The 17,403-nt window shown below is 39.5% G+C and overlaps 1 protein-coding gene across 1 annotated transcript in view; it reads right to left on the bottom strand.

The window, feature by feature from the left end:
- COL19A1 (collagen type XIX alpha 1 chain) overlaps nucleotides 1–17,403 on the bottom strand; it is a 1,445,738-nt gene that overhangs the window by 404,248 nt on the left and 1,024,087 nt on the right. Inside the window, exons 19-20 of the mRNA XM_073569423.1 lie at nucleotides 13,689–13,733; nucleotides 5,245–5,286 (exon numbers count right to left, since the gene is read on the bottom strand). Of these exons, the coding sequence (XP_073425524.1) occupies nucleotides 5,245–5,286; nucleotides 13,689–13,733 (87 nt within the window). The remainder of the gene's footprint in view (nucleotides 1–5,244; nucleotides 5,287–13,688; nucleotides 13,734–17,403) is intronic.

Consider the following 17,403-nt stretch of genomic DNA (forward strand, 5'->3'; position numbering starts at 1 on the left):
TCTACATCTGCTATGACAAAGACTTAAGCCAGAATTTGTGTCATTTTTTGGCTTTCGTATCATTAAATCTGTACAAAATTGTAGGCCAAAAAGTTGCAGAAAAACCAAACATTAACTGATTACTACACGTAGGCCTATATGTTACTGATAGAGATCTTTAAATTAAGGCATTTTATATATGTACTAAAACCAAGAGCTAAAAGGTCAATGTGTGTTATTAATATGGGAAGCTGTATGCGGGAATTTCACAACTCTAAATGAAGACAAGACAATGGACAAGCTTGGCAATAGCTATGACATGATATTGTAGTGAAACCTCCACCAGGGGGAGCTGGTGAGGGAAGAGAGGTTACACACTAAGAGTAGCAACATTGAGCAACAGCACAGGTGTGACAGGTAGCGAGTGAGAATGGTCAGGCGAACCGAGTCAGAAACTATCAGGAGCAGATGTACCAGAAGGAGCAGCAATACATGTAGTCAAAATACCAAGCCGAGGGTCAGAAAGCCAAAACATGAGCATGGGGTCCAAAAACGTGAGGCAAAATATGTGGTCGGGGTACAAGCCGGGGAGTCAAATGCCAGAGAGGGAACGTAGCAGCAGAGACGAAAACCAAGAGACGGGGTCATAGATCAATCTGGGTCATACACGTGGATACCAGTCAAAGGCAGGAGGATCACCAAGGTACAAGGGTCAGAGGCTCTAAACTGGAAGCTTTAGCTATCACTAACACTGGTCAGCAGGCTGTGAGAGACTGAAATAGCCCAACTAGCTCCAGAACGAGGCTGAGGAGATTAACCCCCGCATGACCAGTCCAGAGTGAAGACAGCAGTAAATAAACACCGGACTGGACCATGACAGTAGACAGAGGTGTGGAAAGTACTTTCATAACATGATGAACACTTAAGCCTCATTTACATGTGAATTAAAAATTATTTTTTTTCAGTCAAGATTGCAAAACTAAAGGTATAGAGGACATTATCTTTCAGATTCAGCAACAAAGCCATATACAGTTGAAACCAGAAGCTTACATACTGTTAGGAGTCAGATTTCTGCATTTACTCAGCAGGGATCCAGATCCTCACATTCTGCACTCTCCTCCTATTTTTCCACTGCAGAGGAGATTGCAGAGGAGATTGCTTTGCAGGAAATCTCTCCTGAGGCTAAGTCCTTCTGTCCTCTTACTGGGCAAGTTCATGGGACGATCTCCCATTGGAGATCGGGAGTCATGTGCTCAGGTCCCTCTCCAGTTCTCATTGGTCCATTTCAGAGATCTGGAAGCGTGCAGAAGGTCCCGGCTGCTATAAAAGGCATGCATGGCTGTTCCGCCATGCGCTAGTATAGACTTACTTGCTGCTGTGTGTATGAGGACGGATGCATGTTTCTGATGACTGACTCATTTGAAACCCCTTCCCTCTGATATTAGGCATGTGGATAGGGACTGAGTTAGAATCAGCGCCAGCGCTCCTCTGCCGCAACCTCCACAGCTGCTAGCGTCTGACATTGTGCTTGCGCCTTGCCTTTGTTGTTTAGCGGCAGTGTCCACGCCGCGCTGAAGTAGCAGCCTCCTTTGCGTTCGCAGTTGCAACGCAGCGGTAGGTCTAGACGGACGTAGTGCCGCCGTCTTGGGCTACTCCTGTGACCGTATACCGTGTGTGCGTTTTTTACTGAGTACTGTGACTACAACAGGCTCAGTCATTTGTGTGTTGTACTTTTTGGCATCTCTGTTAGTTAACTGAGATTGCTCTGCCATATTGCTACTGCCACCACTTAACAGCTGCTATATCACCTACTGCACGGTAGACCCCGAGCGGCGAACGCACTTTATTATTATTTTTATTTAGTGCGTTCTGCCGTTCCTAACACATACACTATATAAAAAGACACATATGCATGTTTTTCTCAATACATGACATGAAATCAGAATAAACCTTTCCCATTTTAGGTCAGTTAGGATTACCATAATTACTAATATTTGCCAAATGCCAGAATAATCAGAGAGAAAATGTTTTCTAAGGCATTTTTATTGCTTACTGCAAAGTCAAAAGTTTACATACATTTCGTTAGTATTTGGTACCATTGCCCTTAAACTGAATGACTTGGGTTAAACATTTGGGATATCATTCCACAAGTTTCTCACAATAGTTGGTTGAAATTTGGGCCCATTCCTCCAGGCAAAACTGGTATAACTGATCTAGGGTTGTAGAATGCCTTGCGCGTTTCAATAGGATTGAGATCAGGGCTTTGTGATGGCCATGCCAAAACAATGACTTTGTTATCCTTAAGCCACTTTGCTACCATTTTGGCAGTATGCTTCGGGTCATTGTCTATTTGGAAGACCCATTTCCACCCAAGCTTTAACTTACTGGCTGATGTCTTGAGATGTTGCTTCAGTATCGCCGCATAATCTTCTTTTCTCATGATGCCATCTATTTTGTAACGTGCACCAGTCCCTGCCATAGCAAAATAACTGCAAAACATGATGCTGCCACCCCCATGTTTTACAGTTGGGATGGTATTCTTAGGCTTCCAAGTTCTCCCTTTTTCCTCCAAATGTAACGATGCTCATTATGCCCCAAAAGTTCAATTTTAGTTTAATCAGACCACAGGACATGTCTCCAAAAATTAAGATGTGTGCATTTGCAAAATTAATCTGGCTTTTTTATGTTTCTTTTGGAGTAATGGCTTATTCCCAGCAGTGTGGCCTTTCAGCCCATGTTGATACAGTTCTTGCTTCTCTGTGGATATTGACACATTCTTATCAGCTTCAGCCATCATCTTCACAAGGTCTTTTGCATTTTCCTTGGGTTGATATGCATATGTCAGACCAAAGCACTTTAATCTCTGGGACACAGAACCCATCTCCTTCCTGAGCAGTATGATGTCTGCACATTCCCATCTTGTTTGTACTTGCGTATATTTGTATGTACAGATGAACGAGGCACCTCAGGTATCTCAGAATTGTTGAATTGAACATAAGGATGAGCCAGACTTGCCTAAGTTCATAATTTTCTTCCTGATATCTTGGCTGATTTGTTGAGACTTTCACATTATGCTACACAAAAAAGCAGTGTGTTTCAGGTGTGCATTAAAATACATCCACATGAGTGTCTTTAATTGACTCAGATGTTGCAATAAAAAACTAGTTTTTTTGGCATAGTAATATTAGTTTATGTAAACTTTTGACTTTGCAGTAAGTAATAAAATTGCCTTAAAACATTCTCTCTCTCATTATTCTGGCATTTGGCAAATATTAATAATTATGATAATCCTAATTGACCTAAAACAGGAAAGGTTTATTCTGATTTCATGCCAGATATTGAGAAAAACATGCTTATGCGTCTTTTCATAAAGTGTATGCAAACTTCTAGCTTCAACTGTATACATTTTGGTGGGGCAGGTGTATTGTTTAGAAGTTTGTGCTGTGTAATCCAAGAGCATCATGTTATAGGAGCTGAAACTCTGATTCCAGTGATGTGTCACTTACTAGGCTGAGTGTTGCTCTCAATAAAATCAGAGTTTTATCAGCAGAAGATTATCACTTCAGGACTAGGTGTTTTTTGCCTGCTAGTCAACTTATCAGTGTAACCCAGCACCCACCACTGATTAGCAGCTTTCTGTCAATGTACAGTGTACACAGAAAATTGCCATCAGTGGTGTAGGTGGGGTTATACAGAGCTCAGCATTCAGAGCACTGCTAGATCTGCAGCTGAGAAAAAAATGATCATAACAAAATAACAGCAGGCAAATCAGCAAGTGACATATAGCTGGAATTAGGGTCATCCTGCTCCTCTCAAATTACATAGTAAAAACCTGGTGACAACTTCCCTTGAAAGACGTAGACTAATAAGGACATTAGAGACTATTTAACAGGGAGAAATGCAAGATTCTACATCTGGGCAAGAAAAACAAAAATTACATCTATAGAATGGGAGGAATAGGGCTAAGCAACAGCACACGTAAAAGAGACTTGGGTATACTAATAGATCACAGACTGCACATGAGTCAACAGTATGATGCAGCAGCAAAAAAGGCAAAGTCTAGATCACGTGAAGTAGTTATCCCCCTCTACTTCTTCTTGGTCAGGCCTCATCTGGAATACTATGTCAAATTCTAAGCACCATATTTTAAGACATTGAAAAACTGGAGCAAGTTCAGAGATGAGCTACAACGATAGAAAATGGACTGCAAAATACGTTCTAGAAGAAATTGTTAAAGGATCTGCGAATGTTTAGCCTGCAAAAAAAGAAAGCTAAGGTAGCTTCCTGCAAATCTCTGAAGGAATGTCACAGTGTAGAGAGCTCATCCTTATTCTCATTTGCACATGGAAACACAAGAAGCAATGGGATGAAACTGATAGGGAGAAGATACCGATTAGATATTTGAAAAAACTTTTTGACAGTGAAGGTGATCAGTGAGTGGAACAGGTTGCCATGAGAGGTGGTGAGTTGTCCTTCAATGGAAGTCTTCAAACAGAAGTTGGACAGACATCTGTCTGAGAGGGTGTAGTGAATCCTACATTGGGCAGTGGGTTGTACACAATGACCCCGGAGGCACTTTGAATTTTAACATTCTATGACTTCTGTCCCCAGTTTGAACGAAAGAGAAATAAATCATGTTTGCTGATGTTCCATATAATGTTTATGGGATTGACAGAAATAGTCAAGTAGACATATGACTATATCTGTGAGTTTTAAAGAAAACAATTGAAGTACAAGGGCACATGTACTACTGCCGCTCAATGTATTCCTGACAACCCCTTTAAAGTATATTATACAGTATAGAGTTTGTGTTGAAATAAATGTAAATTCAAAATTACATCATAATATTTTGTACTGAGCATGCCCTTTTCTATAAGTAACTAATAATGGTACTGTTTAACTACCATATATAGCTTTATAATGAAAGCCCAGTTAACACTATGTGAGCAGCAGTGGGCAGCATAGGAAGACATGTCTGGGATAGGGCTTTTATTGGAAATCCTGACAATAATATATTTACTTATGTAGACTTCTTAAGAGACAAAACAGTTTTTCAGTGGTTTTATGATCGTGAACCATGCAGAACAACATCCACACTAGGCTATTTTGTTTCAAAATAATGATTTTACAGAAAGCCATTTGACTGTATTTATTAGCTTTGTTCCTGCCTGCTCTGCTGGCTAGGCACTAAACCTTATGGATTTTATGGCACCTACTTCACATGCTGTACAATTTGAAACCTAATTTGCGCTGTTATATAATTACCGATCCTGGCAGGCCCGGCAATCCTCTTGGACCGACATCCCCCTAACAAATCAAAACAATAAGAAAACAACTGGAATAATCCTTGTAAAAAAAAAAACATTTACCAAGTCACTGCGAGCTTAGAATAAAAAACATCAAACTAATGTATTTGGAGCAGAGATGATAAGAGCTGTAATTTCTATAATGAGGATGGGTTGACTGTACAAAACAAGAATAAACGACACATTAAACACTAATCAAGCTCCTGCATTGGACAAATTAGAATTCATCATAAATATGCATTTGTTATGAAACAGCAGTAAATGTAATAAGGACGAGGCTGATAAGATCATTATTCTTCCCGGCAGAATTCTGCATTGTATTTACTTATCTTGTATTGCTTTAAATACACACGTTACTCACGGACACATCGCACCAGTGATAAATTATACATAAGGCTGGCAACTCAAGTTAAAACACAGTGTGAAGGGTTTTGTGTGAACGGCACGTGACAAATCAAAGCAGCAAAAGTAATTTGTGGACTTCGACAACCACTTTATTTTTTCATGTAAAGTACATTATTCTGCTGACACATCCATACACCTCGGTTTTGAGCAGTACAAATGACAACATGTTTGGGAAACAATTTATCAAAAGTAGCTTACTGTAGTTATTTTAAAATGCAAATGAGACTCCTGAATCAAACGCTATGGGATGGAAACCAGACGTATCTCATCGTAAAAATACAAAATCATTTGTCAAGTTTCATCTGCTTTATTACAGAAAATCATGTTTTTACAAAAAAAAAAAAAAAATTAATTTAAAGTACAAGGTTTAAATGCACTTGACCTATTTCCCATGATATTTATGTTATTCTCATGATATAGCAGTAAAGCAGAACTATTTATCCTCAGGGCATAAACATTTTAATCATGGTAGGCAATTCATTATTTATGTTACATACAAATAAAAAAAACTTGCCTTTAATACATAACACAATACACCTAAATAATCACGCCGATAAACATTGCTGGTTTAGTTTAAAGTTGACACATCTTGTAAGCTTAATGTGGCTTTTAACTACCCAGACCATGTCAGGTGGTCAGGAATCAGAAAGATGAAAGTTGATTCCTAGTTCTGTTCTAAATCCTTTTGGTCTGTTTTGTCTTCTCCAGTATGTTTCTCCTTCTGCAAAGATTGGCATAGAGAGAGATACCTTGGATGATGAGTGCATAATGCACTTTCCCACTTTCAGGATTTGCTACTGTTTTGACGCGGCGCACTTATGCAAAAATGCAGCGGTCCACAAAAATGTGCACCTGTGGATCACCAGCGGAAATTGACATGCAGGGTGTCTTTCAGATTTGCAACATATCAATTTCTCCTGCAGAGACACTAGTCTCCACAAGAGGAATTTCCACAATCGAATATATTGGATGTGCTAAATCCGCATGGTTCAGGGAACGCGTGCAGATTTATCTGCATGAATTGAACTCAACATTTTAGACGCACCAAAAATACACTGCATCCAAAACGCTGCTACTCCCTGATTGTCGGCACATAGCCTAAAAGTCCTTGTAAGAGGAGTAGAAAAGAGTGAAGGAACATGGAGGAGAAAAGTGTGTTGTGCTGTAAGGGAACTCGGGCACCATTGCTGGACCATTTGTTTTGGTAACACTATGTATGGCGCGCACATTTGTGAGCAGATATAGCACTACAATATATACAGTCATGGCCAAAAGTGTTGACACTTTTGAAATTGTTCCAGAAAATGAACTATTTCTAGTATTTCTCCCAGAAAATTATTGCAGTTACATGTTTTGTCATACACATTTTTTCTTTGTGTAAAAAAAACAGAATAAAAGGCAAATTAGACATAATTTTGCACAAAACCCCCAAAATGGACAGGACAAAATTGTTGGCAACTTCAACTTAATATTTGTTTCACATCCTTTGGAATAAATAACTGCAATCAATAACATCCTATAACAATCAACAAGCTTCTTATAACTCTCAACTGGAATTTTAGACCACTCTTTCTGGCAAACTGCTCCAGATTTCTCATATTTGAAGAATAAACAGTAATTTTAAGATCTCCCCACATGTGTTCAATGGGATTTATATCTGGAATAATTTCTGGCCACTTCAGAATTTTTTAGTTCTTTGTTTCCATCCATGTCTGGGTGCTTCTTGAAGTATATTTGGGGTCATTGATGCTGAAAGACCCATGTCCTAGGACACAAACCAAGCTTTCTAACACTGGGCACCACACTGCAAACCAAAATCCTTTGGTAATCTTCAAATTTTATGATGCTTTACATAGTCAAGACACCTAGTGCCATTTTTGCAAAACAGCCCCAAAACATCTTTGAACCTCCACCATATCTGACTGTACTTACTGTGTTCTTTTCTTTGTAGGCCTCACTTGTTTTCGGTAAATAGTAGAATTATGTGCTTAACCAAAAAAGCTCTATCTTGGTCTCATCTGTCCACAAGACAATTTCCCAGAAGGATTTCAACTTACTTGCATACATTTTGGCAAGTTTCAGTCTAACGTTTTTATGTCTCTGTGTCAAAAGTGGGTCCTCCTGGGTCTCCTGCAATAGTGTGTCATTTAACTCAAATGTCAACGGATAGTTCATGCTGACATTGCTGCACCTCAAGCCTGCAGGAAAGCATTAATTTCTTTGTAACTTGATTGGAGCTACCTATCCACCATGCAGACTATCCTGCGTTGCAATCTTTCAGCATTTTTTTTTCTGCCGGCCACATTCAGGGAGATTAGCTACAGTGCGATGGGTTGCTAAGTTCTTGATTATGTTGTACACTATGTACAAAAGGAACATCTAGATCTCAGGAGATGGACTTGTAACCTTGAGATTGCTGATAGTTTTCAATGTAAATTTTATGCCCAAAAATGGCAAAAGTATTCTCTGAGTGATATCTTTATTGGCTAACCAGAACTAATATATTTGCAAGCTTTCAGAGCACAGGAGCTCCTTCTTCAGGCAATTTACAAAACATGCCTGAGCTTTGAAAGCTGGCAAATATATTTTTTCGGTGTCAACTATTTTGTCCGTCCCACTTTGTGTGAAATTATGTCCAACTTGCCTTTTATTCTGTTTTTTGTGCTGTTTCAATACACACAAAATAAATAAACATGTGTATAACAAAACATGTGTAATTGCAATAATTTGCTAGGAGAAATACTTCATTTTCTGGAACAATTTCAAGAATGACAACACTTTCAGGCATGACTGTACAGTTGTGGCCAAAAGTATTGACACCCCTGCAATTCTGTCAGATAATACTCAGTTTCTTCCTGAAAATGACTGTAAACACAAATTCTTTGGTATTATTATCTTAATTTAATTTGTATTAAATGAAAAAACACAAAAAGAATTGTCTTAAAGCCAAATTGGATATAATTCCACACCAAACATAAAAAAGAGGGTGGACAAAAGTATTGGCACTGATCAAAAAATCATGTGATGCTTCTCTAATTTGTGTAATTAACAGCATCTGTAACTTACCTGTTGCACCTAACAGGTGTTGGCAATAACTAAATCACACTTGCAGCCAGTTGACATGGATTAAAGTTGACTCAACCTCTGTCCTGTGTCCTTGTGTGTACAACATTGAGCATGGAGAAAAGAAAGAAGACCTGTCTGAGGACTTGAGAAACCAAATTGTGAGGAAGCATGAGCAATCTCAAGGCTACAAGTCCATCTCCAAAGACCTGAATGTTCCTGTGTCTACCGTGAGCAGTGTCATCAAGAAGTTTAAAGCCCATGGCACTGTGGCTAACCTCCCTAGATGTGGATGGAAAAGAAAAATTGACAAGAGATTTCAATGCAAGATTGTGCGGATGTTGGATAAAGAACCTTGACTAACATCCAAACAAGTTAAAGCTGCCCTGCAGTCCGAGGATACAATAGTGTCAACCCATACTATCCATCGGCGTCTGAATGAAAAGGGACTGTATGGTAGGAGACGCAGGAAGACCCCACTTCTTACCCCGAGACATAAAAAAGCCAGGCTGGAGTTTGCCAAAACTTACCTGAAAAAGCCTAAAGCATTTTGGAAGAATGTTCTCTGGTCAGATGAGACAAAAGTAGAGCTTTTTGGGCAAAGGCATCAACATAGAGTTTACAGGAGAAAAAAGAGGCATTCAAAGAAAAGAACACGGTCCCTACAGTCAAACATGGCGGAGGTTTCCTGATGTTTTGGGGTTGCTTTGCTGCCTCTGGCACTGGACTGCTTGACCGTGTGCATGGCATTATGAAGTCTGAAGACTACTAACAAATTTTGCAGCATAAAGTAGGGCCCAGTGTGAGAAAGCTGGGTCTCCCTCAGAGGTCATGGGTCTTCCAGCAGGACAATGACCCAAAACACACTCAAAAAGCACTAGAATATGGTTTGAGAGAAAGCACTGGAGACTTCTAAGGTGGCCAGCAATGAGTCCAGACCTGAATCCCAAAGAACACCTGTGGAGAGATCTAAAAATGGCAGTTTGGAGAAGGCACCCTTCAAATATCAGGGACCTGGAGCAGTTTGCCAAAGAAGAATGGTCTAAAATTCCAGCAGAGCATTGTAAGAAACTCATTGATGGTTACCGGAAGTGGTTGGTCACAGTTATTTTGGCTAAAGGTTGTGCAGCCAAGTATTAGGCTGAGGGTGCCAATACTTTTGTCTGGCCCATTTTTGGAGTTTTGTGTGAAATGATCAATGTTTTGCTTTTTGCTTCATTCTCTTTTGTGTTTTTTCATTTAAGACAAATTAAATGAAGATAATAATACCAAAGAATTTGTGTTTGCAATCATTTTCAGGGAGAAACTGAGTATTATCTGACAGAATTGCAGGGGTGTCAATACTTTTGGCCACAACTGTATATATAAATACTTATCTCTGTGCAGCCTTCTAAGAGAGTGGGCACTGTTTGCATCCCTACAAGAACATTTGTGTGATTATTTATGCACACTGTGATGTTATTAGAAGGCCAGCGCTTTGATTTTACCTGCATTATAAAAGGTGGGATAAACTGAAACCTAGACATTTTCTGCAATATATGCTTCTAAGGGGCTTCTAAATGGAAGCTAAACATTCAAGTTTCCAAAAGACAGTTCATGTGGCAACCTCCCCTCAATAAATTTGCCTAAAGGAGTTGTCCAGTACTAAATTATTTTTTTAGCATAAGACAAAAAATAACAGGCAGGTAACTGCTAACTAGTTAACAACTACTTGTCTGTCCTATTCAGCGACATTCAACATTTTGAAAAAGATGCAAAAAAAATCACAAAAATGGTGAATGACAGTAAACAGACAATATTTTACTTTGTGTCATATCATGAACCACGTGCACAATTTATATGTATTTGCAAAGGACTGGAGTAAAATTTCTGGCATAAGGAACACCACAGATCATAATAAATTAGACAAGCTGTGGCGTCATGCCCCTTCTCTGCCCTCATCCTGACTCAGTTCCCTTCATTTTGGCAGAGCTGGAAGAAAATAGCATGAAAATGCCAAATGATGGCACAACTGTAACCTATGCCAAAATTTTGTGATTTGAAAAAGCTTTTATGACACTTTTTAGGCATAAAAGCTTTGACGTAACAGGGCCATAGTGCCTACAGCATGGGCTTGCAGTGTGCAACTGCTGCTGTGTGTACAAGAGACTTTCGCATTGACAGCGTAAAGATTCTTCAGAAGAAAAAATATACTGCAAAGTAAATTCAAAATACCTTTATTTAGCAAAGAAAGATTGTTTTCTCTTAGGGCATTAATCAATGTTGTAAAAATCACCACCATACTATGCTCAGTAAGCCTGACAGAATTTTGGAAGCACCAATATCAATAGTGGATGGGTTCAAAACTCTACTTTTTCAAAATCAGCTGCATCTGAAATCCTATATGGCTGACTGAGCAGAATGCGTACACCCAGGTTTAATTTTAGTCAGGAAAGAATTACAGTATTACAATGAACCCCTTCTACAAACACCAAAATGCATGCAAATTATCTGATTGTAGTAATTTTCTCCAGTAATTTGCTTTCTGAGAAGGGTTTCCTTTACACATTTATATGAATTTGCATTCCGAGAAGGGATTTTGTTATATGCTGTAGTTATTGTACAGTAATGGGTTGTGGCAAATAACTCTCCCACTCCATTATAGCTGCTGAGCTAAGCTTTTACCATAGTTTATACTATTGACAAGATTTTTGACTGATTCTAAAAGTAACCAGCATCAGTGCAGGTCAGGACTAGTACAACAGGTATGTAAAGTATCACCAATGGTGCTTTACTATCATGCATTTAATAATCAAAATGATATATGTAACACCCCATATTTTTTTTAAACATAGCCTCACAGTAAAGCAGGAATAAAATACCATACCTTGACTAGTACATACACTAGGTTCTTAATTCATCGTAGACAAAGAGATAAAAAAAATACAAAAGATCCAGCACATTGAAAAAAATTATTTTGTTTTTTTCTCACAATATAGCGGTAAGGAATGGCATGCCCAAATCTTTTATAGAAGTCCCATTAGTGCATAATTATTGATGTGTACCAAGACATATGACTATTACTTTTATACTCTTATGAGTAAGAGACGTATGCCTCGAAATGCGTCATAGGGACTTCTATAAAAGTTTGGACATCATGTCCTTTACTGCTATGGTTTTAATTGCATGAAAAGAAAGACTTTTTTTTATTTAATGTGTTGGATCCTCTCTCTTTTTTAGGAATAAAATACTCCAACATGCACACTTGTAAAAAGTCTGTCTGTTGTGACCACTAGAAATTGATCTGAATGTTGCTTCTGTTCAGGTCATCTGTCTACAGATTGGCAGTAATTGGCAGACTGAAAACTTTACTAATCCTAATTGTGATTAGGGGAATTTAAGGCTATGTGGCCACGTTGCAGAAATGCTGGGTAATTGTCCGCAGCATTTCCGCAACTCCCCTCCGTGGGTAAAACGCATGCAGAATTCACATGCGTTTTCCCGCAAAACACAGGCATTTTGCAAGCGTTTTTAGCTTGCGGATTGCTAGCGCTTTTCCAAGTGATTTGAAGCATCGCTTGGAAAAGTGATTGACAGGTTGGTCACACTTGTCAAGCATAGTGCCTAACAAGTGTGACCAACATTTTACTATTGATGATGCCTATGCAACATCAATAGTAAAAGATAGAATGTTAAAAATAATAAAAAAAAATAAAAATAGGGCTTTACTTACACTCTGTCGGCCCCCGGAGTCCTCCCTGCCCTTAGCCACGCTGCCACCAACTTCTGTTCCCAGGGATGCATTGCATGAATGACTTCTGATGATGTAGCGGTCAAGCGAGACCGCTACGTCATTAGAGGTCATTCGCGCAATGCATCCCTGGGAACGGAAGTTGCTGGCAGCGCAGCTAAGGGCCGTGAGGACTCCGGGGGCTGACAGAGGGTAAGTATATCTCTATTTTTTTATTTTAATTCTATTTTTGCAGAAATATTGTACCCAGGGCATGGAGGAGAGTCTCCTCTCCTCCAGACACTGGGTACCATCTGCACATGAAGCGCTCACTTTACACATGGTGGGCATATCCACATGCATAAAATGAGCATTTCAATGCAATCCTATGGAGGTGGAATTGCCACAATTATGCAGAATTAATGGACATGCTGCGGATTTTACCACTATGCAATTCCGCAGTGGAAAAAGCCGCAGCATTGGCACAGCAACTGTGGAATCCCATAGGATTGCATGGGAATGTATTTTGCTAGCATTTTTAAGTGTTCCCGCAGCGGTGGAAGCGCTTAAAAATGCAACATGGGCACACAGCCTAATAGCTGTAGTAGTCAATAAATTGCACCACAATCTTATTATATATCAGGGAATGCTCCAAATTATTGATTCTGCTTGCATCTATAACATTGTATGGAATGTTGATGGCTGGTAAACAAGGGAGAGTTGGACCAGTTCCTAAGAGGCAAGGTGAACATGTTGGCATTGAGTTATGAATTTAGCTTATTTAATATGCATAAAGCTTCCCAAAGGGTTAATTATATGCAGGATCTTAATGAACCAGAAGTCTGAATCATGAACATTTCATGTTGTAGACCCTTATAGCATTTTAATGACTTTCCTTGGACAGTGGGGACATACAAGGACTCAAAAATATGATAAACTGTTAAAAAATTAAATTAGTATGCTATACGGAAAATCACAATAAGTACCCAGTCTATAAAAACACTATAATGATAAAAACAGCTGTGTCTGCATGGTGTATTAATTCTACAGTGATTTACAAAGTGACTTTATAGACTTGAATAGAACCACCCGTGGAGCAAAGTGCTGCCAGAAACAGACATCACATGAACAAATAAGCTAAGCACAATTACTAGACATTTGCAGCAATGGGAAAACAGGGAAACCATGTGAATAGCAAACATTGTATGTGATATGTAAAATTTTACCTTATCTCCTTTATGGCCAGGGAGTCCATCCAGTCCTTGTAAACCCTAAATAGAAAAAAATGCATAATTTTTTAGTACAGTGCTTTTATGGTTTCTTTAGTAAAAACTAGACATTCTTTTATAATAGCATTCGAGCATAATCTTTGATTTTAAATTTTGCTTTTTTACAATGTTTATCACTTACAATAAAATTAGAGCATTATTATGTATCTTGTCTAGTGTGGTGTTAATACTAATTAGTAGTGTTGAGCATTCCGATACCGCAAGTATCGGGTATCGGCCGATACTTGCTGTATCGGAATTCCGATACCGACTTCCGATATTTTTTCAATATCGGAATTCGGCATCGGAATCGGAAGTTCAGTTGATTGACGGCCTGACGTCATCATGATGCGCGGTGTGTGCGCATCATGATGCGCCGTCATTTCGGGCCTTCCAGGGGTCTCTGCCGGCCTGCCGGGGGGCTGTGCCGGCCTGCCGGGGGGCTGTGTGGACTGCCCGGGGTCTCTGCCGGCCTGCCGGGGGGCTGTGCCGGCCTGCCGGGGGGCTGTGCACCCTGTGGGGGTCTGTACCGGCCTGCCGGGGGGCTGTGCCGGCCTGCCGGGGGGCTGTGCTGATGTCCGGGGGTCTGTGCAAGCATCGTCCGATGGGACTACAAGTCCCATCGGGCGATGCCTGCTACCATGACAGTGATTGACACATTAGCCAATGATGGGACAGTAGTAGTCCCATCATCCGGCTAATGTGTTAAATGTTAAAAAAAAAAAAAAAAAAAAAAAATACTACATACATACTACATGCTACATACATACTACATATATACTACATACATACTACATACATACTACATACATACTACATGCATGCTACATACATACTACATATATACTACATACATACTACATACATACTGCATGCTACATACATACTACATACATACTACATACATACTACATGCATGCTACATATATACTACATGCTACATACATACCACATACATACTACATGCATGCTACATATATACTACATGCATGCTACATACATACTACATATATACTACATGCATGCTACATACATACTACATGCTACATGCATGCTACATACATACTACATACATGCTACATATATACTACATACATACTACATACATGCTACATATATACTACATACATACTACATATATACTACATGCATGCTACATATATACTACATACATACTACATATATACTACATGCATGCTACATATATACTACATACATACTACATATATACTACATGCATGCTACATATATACTACATACATACTACATATATACTACATACATGCTACATATATACTACATACATACTACATATATACTACATACATGCTACATACATACTACATACATACTACATATATACTACATGCATGCTACATATATACTACATGCTACATACATACCACATACATACTACATACATGCTACATATATACTACATGCATGCTACATACATACTACATATATACTACATGCATGCTACATACATACTACATGCTACATGCATGCTACATACATACTACATACATACTACATGCTACATACATACCACATATATACTACATACATACAATACATTCATACAATACATACATAGACATACAGTACATATAACATAGAGTAACATACTTACCAATACTTGTCACATTGTTCCCCGAAGCCATTGTCTTTCCGGAATAAATATTAACATAACAAACCACAAAAATACTCACCCACGATCCGAAGCAGTCCACGAGTGTGTCCCACGACGATCTTGGGTAGAGAACTGCAGCATCAGATGATGCTGCCGTTCTCTACGGGCTGCAGGAATCCAATGACGGAAGGTAGGTATCCTTCCGCACTGTATTCCTCCGCCACTTAAAAAAAAAAAAGTCCCTAGTCTCACTTTATGCCATTGCTGTGTGGGAAATTCCCACACAGCAATGGCATAAAGTGAGACTAGGGACTTTTTTTTTTTTTAAGTGGCGGAGGAATACAGTGCGGAAGGATACCTACCTTCCGTCATTGGATTCCTGCAGCCCGTAGAGAACGGCAGCATCAGCTGATGCTGCAGTTCTCTACCCAAGATCGTCGTGGGACACACTCGTGGACTGCTTCGGATCGTGGGTGAGTATTTTTGTGGTTTGTTATGTTAATATTTATTCCGGAAAGACAATGGCTTCGGGGAACAATGTGACAAGTATTGGTAAGTATGTTACTCTATGTTATATGTACTGTATGTCTATGTATGTATTGTATGAATGTATTGTATGTATGTAGTATATATGTGGTATGTATGTAGCATGTAGTATGTATGTAGCATGCATGTAGCATGTAGTATGTATGTAGCATGCATGTAGTATATATGTAGTATGTATGTAGCATGCATGTAGTATATATGTAGCATGCATGTAGTATGTATGTGGTATGTATGTAGTATATATGTAGTATGTATGTAGTATATATGTAGCATGTATGTAGTATGTATGTAGCATGCATGTAGCATGTAGTATGTATGTAGCATGCATGTAGTATATATGTAGTATGTATGTAGCATGCATGTAGTATATATGTAGCATGCATGTAGTATATATGTAGTATGTATGTAGTATATATGTAGCATGTATGTAGTATGTATGTAGCATGCATGTAGCATGTAGTATGTATGTAGCATGCATGTAGCATGTAGTATGTATGTAGCATGCATGTAGTATATATGTAGTATGTATGTAGCATGCATGTAGTATATATGTAGTATGTATCATGTAGTATGTATGTAGCATGCATGTAGTATATATGTAGCATGCATGTAGTATATATGTAGTATGTATGTTGCATGTAGTATGAATGTAGCATGTATGTAGTATGTAGTATGAATGTAGCATGTATGTAGTATGTAGTATGAATGTAGCATGTAATTTTTTTTTTTTTTTTTTTTTACATTTAACACATTAGCCGGATGATGGGACTACTACTGTCCCATCATTGGCTAATGTGTCAATCACTGTCATGGTAGCAGGCATCGCCAGATGGGACTTGTAGTCCCATCGGACGATGCCTGCACAGACCCCCGGAGCCTGCACAGACCACCGGCAGGCCGGCACAGCCCCCCGGCAGGCCGGCACAGCCCCCCGGCAGGCCGGCACAGCCCCCCGGAGCCTGCACAGACCACCGGCAGGCCGGCACAGACCACCGGAGCCTGCACAGACCCCCTGGCAGGCCGGCACAGCCCCCCGGCAGGCCGGCACAGCCCCCCGGAGCCTGCACAGACCACCGGCAGGCCGGCACAGACCACCGGAGCCTGCACAGACCCCCTGGCAGGCCGGCACAGCCCCCCGAAAGGCCCGTACAGACCCCAGAGAGGCTGTACAAGGGCAGGAAAGGGTTTTTCTTATTCCGATACCGGAAGTCCCATAGACTTGAATGGGACTTCCGGTATCGGAATCGGCGATACCGATACTTTTTTTAAAGATCGGCCGATACCATCCGATACGATACTTTGAAGTATCGGATGGTATCGCTCAACTCTACTAATTAGTGTTATTTGGAAGTCTTCCCAATCTGATTCATCTTCTTTAAGCCATAAATCAAATGTATTACTCTTGCAGATGGGAACGATATATTAACATATTTTAAAGATTTTATTTCTGGTGCGGATTTGGAGTAAAAAATTAACTTTGGTAGACTTTTTTTC

The sequence above is a fragment of the Dendrobates tinctorius genome, unplaced genomic scaffold, assembly GCF_039654945.1.
Source record: "Dendrobates tinctorius isolate UK_male_01 unplaced genomic scaffold, ASM3965494v1 ptg000024l, whole genome shotgun sequence".
Taxonomy (NCBI): domain Eukaryota; kingdom Metazoa; phylum Chordata; class Amphibia; order Anura; family Dendrobatidae; genus Dendrobates; species Dendrobates tinctorius.